Genomic DNA, 12,070 nt, shown 5'->3' with positions numbered 1-12,070 from the left:
AAAGTGAGGTGGTGTCCATGGGTTCAATGTCCATTTAGGAATCGGATGGCAGAGGGGAAGAAGCTGTTCCTGAATCGCTGAGTGTGTGCCTTCAGGCTCCTGTACCTCCTACCTGATGGTAACAGTGAGAAAAGGACATGTCCTGGGTGCTGGAGGCCCTTAATAATGGACGCTGCCTTTCTGAGACACCGCTCCCTGAAGATGTCCTGGGTACTTTGTAGGCTGGTGCCCAAGATGGAGCTGACTAGATTTACAACCCTCTGCAGCTTCTTTCAGTCCTGTGCAGTAGCCCCTCCATACCAGACAGTGATGCAGCCTGTCGTGCCATCCCACTGTGTGACTCTGAGTTGTACTGGAGAGACGGGTATCATCCCATCCCACTGTGTGACTCTGAGTTGTGCTGGAGAGACAGGTGTCGTGCCATCCCACTGTGTGACTCTGAGTTGTACTGGAGAGACGGGTGTCATCCCATCCCACTGTGTGACTCTGAGTTGTACTGGAGAGACGGGTGTCGTGCCATCCCACTGTGTGACTCTGAGTTGTACTGGAGAGACGGGTATCATCCCATCCCACTGTGTGACTCTGAGTTGTGCTGGAGAGACGGGTATCATCCCATCCCACTGTGTGACTCTGAGTTGTACTGGAGAGACGGGTGTCGTGCTATCCCACTGTGTGACTCTGAGTTGTGCTGGAGAGACGGGTATCATCCCATCCCACTGTGTGACTCTGAGTTGTACTGGAGAGACGGGTGTCATGCTATCCCACTGTGTGACTCTGAGTTGTACTGGAGAGACGGGTGTCATCCCATCCCACTGTGTGACTCTGAGTTGTGCTGGAGAGACGGGTGTCATCCCATCCCACTGTGTGACTCTGAGTTGTGCTGGAGAGACGGGTATCATCCCATCCCACTGTGTGACTCTGAGTTGTACTGGAGAGACGGGTATCATCCCATCCCACTGTGTGACTCTGAGTTGTGCTGGAGAGACAGGTGTCGTGCCATCCCACTGTGTGACTCTGAGTTGTACTAGAGAGACAGGTGTCGTGCCATCCCACTGTGTGACTCTGAGTTGTACTGGAGAGACGGGTGTTGTGCCATCCCACTGTGTGACTCTGAGTTGTGCTGGAGAGACGGGTATCGTGCCATCCCACTGTGTGACTCTGAGTTGTACTGGAGAGACGGGTATCGTGCCATCCCACTGTGTGACTCTGAGTTGTACTGGAGAGACGGGTGTCGTGCCATCCCACTGTGTGACTCTGAGTTGGGCTGAACTGAAGGCCGGCCTGGGAAAAAGGGCTTTGGGTGTCACAGCCTCTGGATAGAGGGGTGCCCTTTCAACGCAGAAATGCGGAGAAATTTTTTAGCCAAAGGGTAGTGAATTTGTGGAATTCGTTGCCACATGCACCTGCGGGGGCCAGGGGTCGTTGGACGTATTTAAGGCAGAGATTGATAGGTTCTTGATTGGACATGGCATCAAAGGTTACGGGGAGAAGGCCGGGAACTGGCGTTGAGGAGGAAACAGAGGGAAAAAAAGATCAGCTATGATTGAACGGCGGAACAGACTCGATGGGCCAGATGGCCTAATTCTGCTCCTATGTCTTATGGTCTTATGCAGACCAGGACTGGAGTGGGGCCCTGGGCAATCTGATCGAAATGGGGACAGCGGGTGCATCAGAGGAGACTTGCGTTTTCGGCCTCTTTTGCTCATGTCCTTCCCAAGCACTGCTTTGTGTCTCCTGCAAGTGTCGAACCGTCTCTTTTGTAGCATATGGGATAAGTTTGGCCAGGCAGCAGACTAACGCCCGAGGAGAGATTCAGATGGGCCGCCCGTCTCTGGATTACCCAGTTTATTTCTACGAGCCTTTCATCATTCTGTTGCAACACCACAGGAGAAGGTCGCTGACCCAGGATTAATCGCCTAACAAACAAGTGCCTCCTATCTTTCTTATCATATTCACCTCCACTGCCGCCCTTGTCAGGATGTAGCAGGCGCCCACTACTCTCTATAGTGGGGATCTTGCCCTCCACATCTCCTCTGAACCTACCCCAAGTGTCCTGCAGTATTGGCTCCAGGGATGTGCGCTAGCTGCTGGCCACCGACTCTATCCGTTCCTCCCCTGCCTTCTGTTGTGCCCCCCCCCCCCCCAGCCTCCACCGTTCCAAACCTCTCCCCGTAGCTTCGAATCCTGGGGTAGACCTCTTCTGTGCCCTCCCTTCCTCCTCCCCAAGACTGGATAACGGTTAAATATACGCACGCAGCCAAACCTTAAAGCTCTTGGACTCCTTGCCAGGGTTAATGAGCACGCCATATGCTGTCTTTGTCAGCCCATCAACCTGTGCAGCTATTCTCAGCGAGCTACAGATTTGGCCCCCGACGTCCCTGCGTACGCCAGCGCTGTTCGGGGTCCTGCCATTAGCTGTGCTCTGTTACCTTGCACTTGCTCCCCAAGGCTCACACTTTGGCCGGATGGAACTCCCGTCTGCCACCTACTACAACGGATCTACCGTGCGCCCCACGGAGCGCTTTAACGATCTCGCGCACCCTCCACGCCGCCGCCAGCCGCCGTATCGTCTGCAAATTATTCACTTCAGCCTCCTCGCCCGCGATCGGCGGCATATCCGTCACCGTCGGCGGGGGGTGTGGGGGGGGGTTACCGGTACCGCCGGGTGGCGGGGTGGAAAAGTGTGCGAGACGCTCCTTCCCTCCGCTAAGCCTGCAGGTCACCCTTGGGCGAGGTGCCTCACCTGCTTGGCCCCAAACCCTGCACCCCCTGCCCCCACTCAGGGTCACGTGAAGCCGCGGGAGCAGCTGGCGGACGGTCGTACGAGCGGCCGGTGCAGATCACCGAGACCTGGTTAAGCGACCCCTGACGCCAGGCAGACAGTCTCTGAAGAGTACTGATAATGGCTGGGAGTAGGGGCGTCACCCAACCTGCAAAGTCACACTGCCCACAGAAGAAGGCCTTTATTTTATGCCATGGACCAAAACCGTTAAGCTAGGGGGTCCGTGGACGCCACGTTGGGAACACCCTGACGTAGACCACGTCCTACGACACGGCGCGTAATGATGATGGGAATTACCGATGTCCCCCCCCCCCCCCCGGAGCACAGCTAGCTCAGTCAGGTTAAGTCCCGTCAACCACTACCCTCTGTCGTCTCTGCCGCCCCTGTGGGACCTTCTCAGATGCCCCCTTGCGTTCGTCTTGCACGGGCGGAGAGGGTAGTATTGTCGCTGGCTTCCCTTTGGTACGGGTTTAGATTTGGGGTTGTTCATTAACGGTAATAGCTTGTGCCCCAACACCATGCCAGAGACAGTTCATTTTCTCCCCCATCCTTCCCCACCTCCATGGTTTGCCTGGGAAGCGTTTGATTATCTTTATCTTGGTGTGTACGGGGCAGCAAAAGAAAGGCAATGTGCTAATAAGCTCATAATATGATAATAAGACATTATAATATGGAAATAAGTCATTATAATATGCTAATAGCATGCTTATTTGAGCTGATGGAATTTGTGCCAATTGGCATTATTAGCAGCTCAGGAATGTTGGACCAAAGAGCCAGTTTTCTCCCCCCGTGCATGTTTTATGTAACTTTGCAAATTTTAAGTTAAATTGGAAGCTCGGGCTGAGGGTAGCAGACACCAACAGAATCAACAAACTCATTCGTAAGGCCCAGTGATGTTGTGGGGATGGAACTGGACTCTCTGACGGTGGTGTCTGAAAAGAGGATGCTGTCCAAGTTGCATGCCATCTTGGACAATGTCTCCCATCCACTACATAATGTACTGGGTGGGCACAGGAGTACATTCAGCCAGAGACTCATTCCACCGAGATGCAACACAGAGCGTCATAGGAAGTCATTCCTGCCTGTGGCCATCAAACTTTACAACTCCTCCCTTGGAGGGTCAGACACCCTGAGCCAATAGGCTGGTCCTGGACTTATTTCCTGGCATAATTTACGTATTATTATTTAATTATTCATGGTTTCATATTGCTATATTTATGCTCTATTCTTGGTTGCTGCAACTGTAACAAAACCCAATTGCCCCTGGGATCAATAAAGTATGATTATGAACGTTTAGCTGAGCAATGTATGAATGGAAGGGATAAGTTTTGTCCAAAATATATTGTGAAACGCTGTGGTTCCGTCGGCCGCGTAAGTCTGGGGAGGTCAATCTCTGGCCCTGCCGACTGTCTGAGATTGGGGCGCGAGCCCACCCCAAAACCCCCTGTTTGTGTGGCTGCTGTGTGATTCTCCCCTTCATCCGGCCGTCCCTGTTGGATGGCGCACAATTCTCCCCTCTTTACCTTCAACAGAAACCCAAACAAAGCAGCTTGTGGAGAACAGCACGAAAAATCAAACACAGAACAGTAAAATAAAAATGCGAAGCAGGGCATTACAATTATTACGACGAGCTGACTGGATATGAGAAGATGCACTTTTGAACTCGGAATCTAACCCAATAAAACCCTGTAGAATTGAACCGTCTGATAAGTGAAGAATTCTGTTCTTTATCATTTTAAAGAGAAGGCAGGAAATGCTGGAAGCACAGATAGTGTGGTGTTCACAGCTCTCCTGCCTGTGCTGCTCTTTCCTGTAACTGTCACACTTTTCTCTGCATTCTTTTCTTTCTTGCTCTTTTCTTCCCCTCCCCACCCCTTGTGCTACCTCGATGTAGTATTCAAATATAGGACATAGAAGAATACAGCTCAGGAACGGGCCGTTCGGACCATGATGTTGTGCCGAACCAGCTAAAAATCAAATTAAAAACGCTCAAACACTAATCACTCCGACCTACACTGTGTCCACCTCCCTCCATGACACCTGTTAAACTCACCTCAACATGCCTTTTACAGTCTTAACCCACCATGGGCAATAGAAAAGTCACTGTTGCAAACAGTGCAGCGAGCAACACTGTCATTATTTTCGGCCCCTATTAGGCAGGGGTACACTTTAGTGTAGTCTGGGGTGACGTACGTTTTATATTTTCTTTTTTTTTTGGAACACTCTCCCACGGCACTCTCTCGCGCTCTCTCTCTCTCTCTCTCTTTCTCTCTTGCGCGCTCTCTCTTGCTCGCTCTCAAAATATTGATTTCCATGATATTGTATATAATTTGCGGGCATCAGGGAGCCACTATTAATATGCGGGAGGCTCCCGGAAGTTCCGGGAGAGGTGGGATGTCTGAGATCTCCCCTCAGCCTCCGGCGCTCCAGAGAAAATCCAAGTGTGTCCTGCCTCTCCTGATAGCACACGTCCTCTAAACCAGGCAGCACCCTGATAAACCTCTTCTGCACCCTCTCCAAAGCCTCAACATCCTTCCTGCAGAGGGGCGGCCGGAACTGTATGATTAGAGTTTTATAATGAATTGAACTCTCCGTAATGAACGGTGTTCAGGCCAAAAGCACTTCAGTGTACCTCAGTACATGTGACAATAATCAACCAATTTATCAATTTAAATCTGCCCTTTCTTCCACTGGGTGAATAACACGTCTGTGCTTCCAGCATTTCCTGCCTTCTCTTAAACCAATAGAACAACAGAATTTAAAATTTATCGCACAGCTTAGTTCTACAAGTTCTCAAAGTTCAAAAGTGATAGCCACAGTTTGACGCCAAGGGAGAGGGAGTTTGGAATGGGCGGACTTTCTCAAAGTTTAAAGTAAAACATGTTTGCAGAGTGCATAGACCTGAGATTCTTATTCTGCGGGCATACTTGGCAAATCTATAGAACGGTGACCGTAAACAGGATCACTAAACTGCAAGCGTCGGGAACTGTAAAGAAACCGTGCAAATGCAGATGACAAATAAGTAAATAGCAATCAATAATGAGCATGAAAATAAAAAGATAAAAGAGCACTTAAATTTTATTCGAGAACCTGATAGTTGAGGGGCAGAATCAGGTTTATTATCACCGGCATGTGATGTGAAATTTGTTAACTTAGCAGCAGCAGTTCAATGCAATGCATAATCTAGCAGAGAAAGATAATTATAAATAAAATAAAAAATAATTATAAATGAACAAGAAAATCAATTATGTACATTTAATAGATTAAAAAAAAACCATGCAAAGACAGAATTACTATATATTAAAAAAAGTGAGGTAGTGCCCAAAGATTCAATGTCCATTTAGGAATCGGATGGCAGAGGGGAAGAAGCTGTTCCTGAATCGCTGAGTGTGTGCCTTCAGGCTTCTGTACCCCCTCCCTGATGGTAACAGTGAGAAAAGGGCATGCCCTGGGTGCTGGGGGTCCTTAATAATGGATGCTGCCTTTCTGAGACACCGCTCCCTGAAGATGTCCTGGGTACTTTGTAGGCTAGTGCCCAAGATGGAGCTGACTAGATTTACAACCTTCAGCAACTTTTTTAGAGCCTGATGGTTGAGGGGTGGGAACTGTTCTAGAGCCCAATGGTTGAGGGGCGGTAACTGTTCTAGAGCCTGATGGTTGAGGGGTGGGAACTGTTCTAGAGCCCGATGGTTGAGGGGTGGGAACTGTTCTAGAGCCCAATGGTTGAGGGGCAGTAACTGTTCTAGAGGTCGATGGTCGAGGGGTGGGAACTGTTCTAGAGCCCGATGTTTGAAGGGCAGTAACTGTTCTAGAACCCGATGGTTGAGGGGCAGTTAACTGTTCTAGAGCCTGATGGTTGAGGGGCGGTAACTGTTCTAGAGCCTGATGGTTGAGGGGTGGGAACTGTTCTAGAGCCCAATGGTTGAGGGGTGGGAACTGTTCTAGAGCCTGATGTTTGAAGGGCGGGAACTGTTCTAGAACCCGATGGTTGAGGGGCAGTTAACTGTTCTAGAGTCTGATGGTTGAGGGGCAGTTAACTGTTCTAGAGCCCGATGGTTGAGGGGTGGGAACGGTTCTAGAGCCTGGTGGTGTGAGTCTGGAGGCTCCTTCACCTTCTACCTGGTGGCAGCAGTGAGGTGTGGGGACGGCCAGGGTGGTGGGGATCTCTGACGATGGATGCTCTTCCCGTGTGCACGCTCCCTAACGCTCTTCTTTCCTCTGCGAAGGTCGCGATAAAAATCATTGACAAGTCTCAACTGGATGCTGTGAACTTGGAGAAGATTTACAGAGAAGTACAGATCATGAAACTGCTCGACCATCCACATATCATTAAACTGCACCAGGTAATGAACCTTACCCGGCCCCTGTTGTGGTTACTTCCTTGCTCTACCTAGGAAAGCTTCCAGGGCAACAGAATTTTGTGTGTTGTTTTTTATTTTACGAATGGGTTGTCAAACAGTGGTTGTGATGCTAACTGGAGAGGTCCAGTTAAGGGTGGTGCCTTCCTACCGTGCTTGTTCTGTCCCACCGCTACAGGAGGCCTTTCTGCATCTCTGCCTGCCCCGGCCCTCACCCAGAAGAGGGCCGATTTGAGTCTTGCTCCCAAACCCCCCCCCCACCTTAGTTCTGTGCTTTTGACCCTTCTGGCGCAAGGCAAGTCAGCCGCCCTCGGTGCCTGTTTCTGAATTCCGTTTCACTGTGGTTTTTTGTGGGGGGAGAGGGAGGGAGTTGGGGTTTCCGTGGCATTCTGTGATAAGAGGTACTTCTTAGATGGTCCCGTTCTATCCCTTTGCAAGCCAACTCTCTTTCAGTGGGCTTTTTGCACCGGGATCTCTCTTGTGTGTGCCCACCATGAGTGCTTCTGTCAGGTTGGCAAAACGGGGTGGGGCGGGGGTTCTGAAATTGTTAACGTATTTAGCCTTGGGCCTGTGAGGTATTACGATGCCCTGTGACCACACTACTCTTGTGACCATTGCTTCATTTTGTGGCTGCCACTCCTCCTGATGTTTGGTTTGCTGATGATTATAAATATATATATCAAGTACTTCTTGGCGGGATGAGGAAATGAGCAAAGTGTGGGCAGCAGTTTGCAAAAGGTCACTGACAGAATTTTCACTTCCCAATATTTGAAAGAGAGGTTAAAAAAAAAAAAGCGCTACATTTGTTCCAGACAATTGTTGGGCACGTTTGTACTGGTTGCATTGTGGGTTTGTGCGACTCTGGGAAGCTGGGATGATGTGAATTTAGTTACTGGGCACCTTCATGTGTTCAAAGTTGAAAGTTCAAAGTGCACTCGTGATCAACGTGTACGCTATGCAGCCTTGAGATTCTTCACCTCACAGGCAGGCCACAGAACAAAGAAACCCAAAAGAACTCATTGAAAACAAAACCCAGTGTGGGGAGGGAGGGAGAGAGAGGGAAAACAACCAAATCGTGCACATGATAAAAGCGAACAAACAGCATTCAGAACAGAAGTAGGCCCACAGCCTCAGACTCAGTTCATCACACAGTGAACAAAACGTCACAGATCCCGCAGCAGGCCCAGAGCCTCGGCCTTAGTTCATCACACAATGAACAAAACTTCACGGAGCCCGAAGCAGGCCCACAGCCTCGGCCTCAGTTCATCACACAGTGAACAAAACGTCACAGATCCCGCAGCAGGCCCAGAGCCTCGGCCTTAGTTCATCACACAATGAACAAAACTTCACGGAGCCCGAAGCAGGCCCACAGCCTCGGCCTCAGTTCATCACACAGTGAACAAAACGTCACAGATCCCACAGCAGGCCCACAGCCTCGGCCTCAGTTCATCACACAGTGAACAAAACGTCACAGATCCCACAGCAGGCCCAGAGCCTCGGCCTCAGTTCATCACACAATGAACAAAACGTCACGGATCCTGCAGCAGGCCCAGAGCCTCGGCCTCAGTTCATCACACAATGAACAAAACGTTACAGATCCCGCAGCAGGCCCACAGCCTCGGCCTCAGTTCATCACACAGGGGACAATACGTCACGGATCCCGCAGCAGACCCACAGCCTCGGCCTGAGTTCATCACACAGGGAACAATACGTCACGGATCCCGCAGCAGGCCCACAGCCTCGGCCTGAGTTCATCACACAGTGCACAAAATGTCATGGAGCCCAGAGCAGATCCAGAGCCTCAGCCTCAGTTCATCGCACAGGGAACAAACCATCATGGAGCCCAGAGCAGGCCCACAGCCTCGGCCTCAGTTCATCACACAATGAACAAAACATCACGGAGCCAGAGCAGGCCCACAGCCTCGGCCTCAGTGCAGCAAAGCGTGGGGCGAGTGCCGTGGAGCAGCAAGCAGAAGCCACCTGACCCTCGCCTCTGGTCCCGACACCCTGGCTTTTCAATCCGTCCGGCCCGGCGTTTAAATTGTCCGAACCAGGTCGTCGCTTGCTCAAAGGCCCCGGGCCCTGCCGTGTTGATACCTTCTGGGCCTGTACACCACCCACCCCACATTCAGGCCTGTACCCAGACTTTCCCCAAATCGGCCCAGCCCTCAGATTGATGAAACCTCACTCTCAGTTTACGACTGAGGGCTCCTTTTGAAATTGTGTGTGTGTAGGAATTTTGGCTGTTTAAACTCAACCTCTGTTTGAGCAAAGCACAGAATTACAGGCCAGTGCGTGTTAAATCAGTGGTAGGTAAATGAAAGAAGGGGATTATTTGGAAGAGAATCGACTTGCACCTGGGAAAGCACGGACTTGTTGAAAAGAGACTCGGGCAGTTTCACCATGGGCAGAGCCCATGCCCACCATAGAGGGCATCTTCAAGATGCAGTGCCTAAGGAAGACGGTACCCATCATTAAAGACCCTCGCAGTCAGGGACACTACTAACAGCGAGGAGGTGCAGGAGCTCCAAGGCGCTCACTCAGTGATTCAGAAAGCAGCTTCTTCCCTTCCGCTACTGGATTGCGGAGTGGTGAACGTGGCCTCATTGTCAACACACAGGACACGCTGGAGGAGCTCAGCGTGTCAGGCAGCATCTGTGGAAACAGGTAGATAACTGACGCTCCGGGTCAAGACCCTTCTCCAGGACTGTCCGTGTTTCGGGCCGAGACACTTCTTCAGGGCCCAGCAGGATCTTGGCCCGAAATGTCAACTGTTTATTCTTTTCCACAGACACCGCCTGAGGTGTTGAGTTCCTCTTGCGTTTTGTGTGAGTTTCCAGTGTCTGCCGACTTTCTCGTGTCTACAATTACCTCATTATTCCATAAGACCATAAGATACAGGAGCAGAATTAGGCCAGTTGGCCCTGAAAAGAAAAACCGACTTGCTTTTTGCACTTATATTTATTTAGTAATTTATGGTGTGTTTTACGTACTTGCATTGTACTCCTTCCTGCAAGTCAATGAATTTCACCATGATAGTAAACCTGATGATATCCGATAATCCATCATGGGTTTGTGCTGGCCACGTCAAACCTGGCGGCATTTCTGAGGAGGCGCCGAAAATGATTATTGCGTTAAGTCAGCGTATGTTGTGTGCGTGGATTTCACTAGAGCTCTCGACAAGGTCCTTCACGGTAATCCGGGAGATTCAGGCACTGGGGACCTGAGGACACTTGGCAGGTTGGCTTCCGATCCGGCCTGGCGATAGGAGAGAGTGGAGAAGGGGTGCAGCTTTTCCTGGGGGTCTGTGGCCAGTGGGATGCCACGAGGATCGGTGCCTGAACTTTGGTTCGTTCTGATATATCCAGGCACAAGCCAATCGCGTACGCGGAGGTTGGGGGGGGGTGGTTGATAAGTAACTTTACAAATGGCCAAAGAGTTTGGTAGAGTTGAGGAGAATAAGGAAGAGTGTTTGAAGATTCAGCAGGACATCAGCGTCAACTGCGTCAGAGAGAAGGATTCGGCAGCTAACTGTCGGACGCAGGAGCTGGGAGGAAACTGAGAGTGCCTGGATTACTCTGAGTGCCCTGCACCAGTGAAAGAAACGGGACGATATGAAGGATCGAGAGGTGGTTTTGCGCCGTGACACAGCAAGCGGCTGCTCTAGAGTCTCTGGGCATCGAGGCCACTTCTCAGACATGGGACTGGGACCAATGAGCGTGCATGTAGGCTTGCCGGAGGGTTTGCTGCCTTTAGTACCGTCCTGCGGTTTGCTTTGGAGACTTAACTCATTGACGGGTTCTTGATTGGTCAGGGCGTGAAGTGATACGACGGCGGGGGGGGTGGAGATTAGGGCTGAGAGGGAAAATGGATCAGCCATGATGAATGAGATGCCGGAATGGACTCGATGGGCCAAATGGCCTGATTTTGCTCCCGATTCTTACAGCTTGAGTTGGTGGGAGGGTTGGCAACCAGCCGAGGGACGCAAAAAACGTGAATAAACTGCATTGGAGGATGAAACTATTCCAGTGATGAAGCTGCCTGACTCCACAACCCTCTTGTGATCCAGGCGGTGACGTGACCGGTCAGGCTGCGCTCCCGTCTACAGCTGCGCAAACTTGCGAGGGTCCCCTCTGACCTCCGCTGAAGTTGAGCTGCTGACGTCCCTTCCTTGTGACGGACCCGGAATAAATCCTCTGAGATGTTGACGCCCAGGAAGCTGAAAGCTCCCCACCCCCTTTTTCCACCGCTGGCCCCTCGCGGTGACTGTAGGTGTACCCTCAACTCCCCCTCCCTGTAGTCCACAATCCATTCCCCCACCCCCGGGCCTTGCTGACGTTCTTTGTATCTGTCTCGTTCCTGCGTGCCGCCTGGGACACCGCCAGCAGCAGTGGCGACGTTTCGAGACGGTGTTCAGACACGCTGAGACAGAGCGGAGCGGTGGGCTAACCACACACGTCCCTGAGGTGCGCCAGAGCTGGCGGCCAGCGAGAGGGGGAGATGTTTTCGCAGGTTCACGCCCACTCCGAAGGATATGTTCGATCTCTCTCTCATTTCCGATCCGTAGGGTTCTTCCGAGGGTCGGGAGGAGCGAGCAGTCCTAACACCAGGATTTCAGTTTATTTTAACATCCTATAACATCTGCCGGACGATGCTGAGGATGTTCTACGAGTCTGTGGTGGCCAGTGCGATCATGTTTGCTGTTGTGTGCTGGGGCAGCAGGCTGAGGGTAGCAGACACCAACAGAATCAACAAACTCATTCGTAAGGCCAGTGATGTTGTGGGGATGGAACTGGACTCTCTGACGGTGGTGTCTGAAAAGAGGATGCTGTCCAAGTTGCATGCCATCTTGGTCAATGTCACCCATCCACTACATAATGTACTGGGTGGGCACAGGAGTACATTCAGCCAGAGACTCATTCCACCGAGA

At 51.2% G+C, this 12,070-nt stretch overlaps 1 protein-coding gene across 1 annotated transcript in view; it reads left to right on the top strand.

Moving 5' to 3' along the window:
- Window positions 1-12,070, top strand: part of sik2a (salt-inducible kinase 2a) — a 299,174-nt gene that overhangs the window by 64,535 nt on the left and 222,569 nt on the right. Inside the window, exon 2 of the mRNA XM_063038587.1 lies at window positions 7,009-7,125. Coding sequence (XP_062894657.1) covers window positions 7,009-7,125 — 117 coding nt within the window. The remainder of the gene's footprint in view (window positions 1-7,008; window positions 7,126-12,070) is intronic.

The sequence above is a fragment of the Mobula hypostoma genome, chromosome X2 (genome assembly GCF_963921235.1).
Source record: "Mobula hypostoma chromosome X2, sMobHyp1.1, whole genome shotgun sequence".
NCBI lineage: Eukaryota > Metazoa > Chordata > Chondrichthyes > Myliobatiformes > Myliobatidae > Mobula > Mobula hypostoma.
Note: the sequence above shows the minus strand (reverse complement) of the source record. Positions and strands in the feature narration are given on the sequence as shown.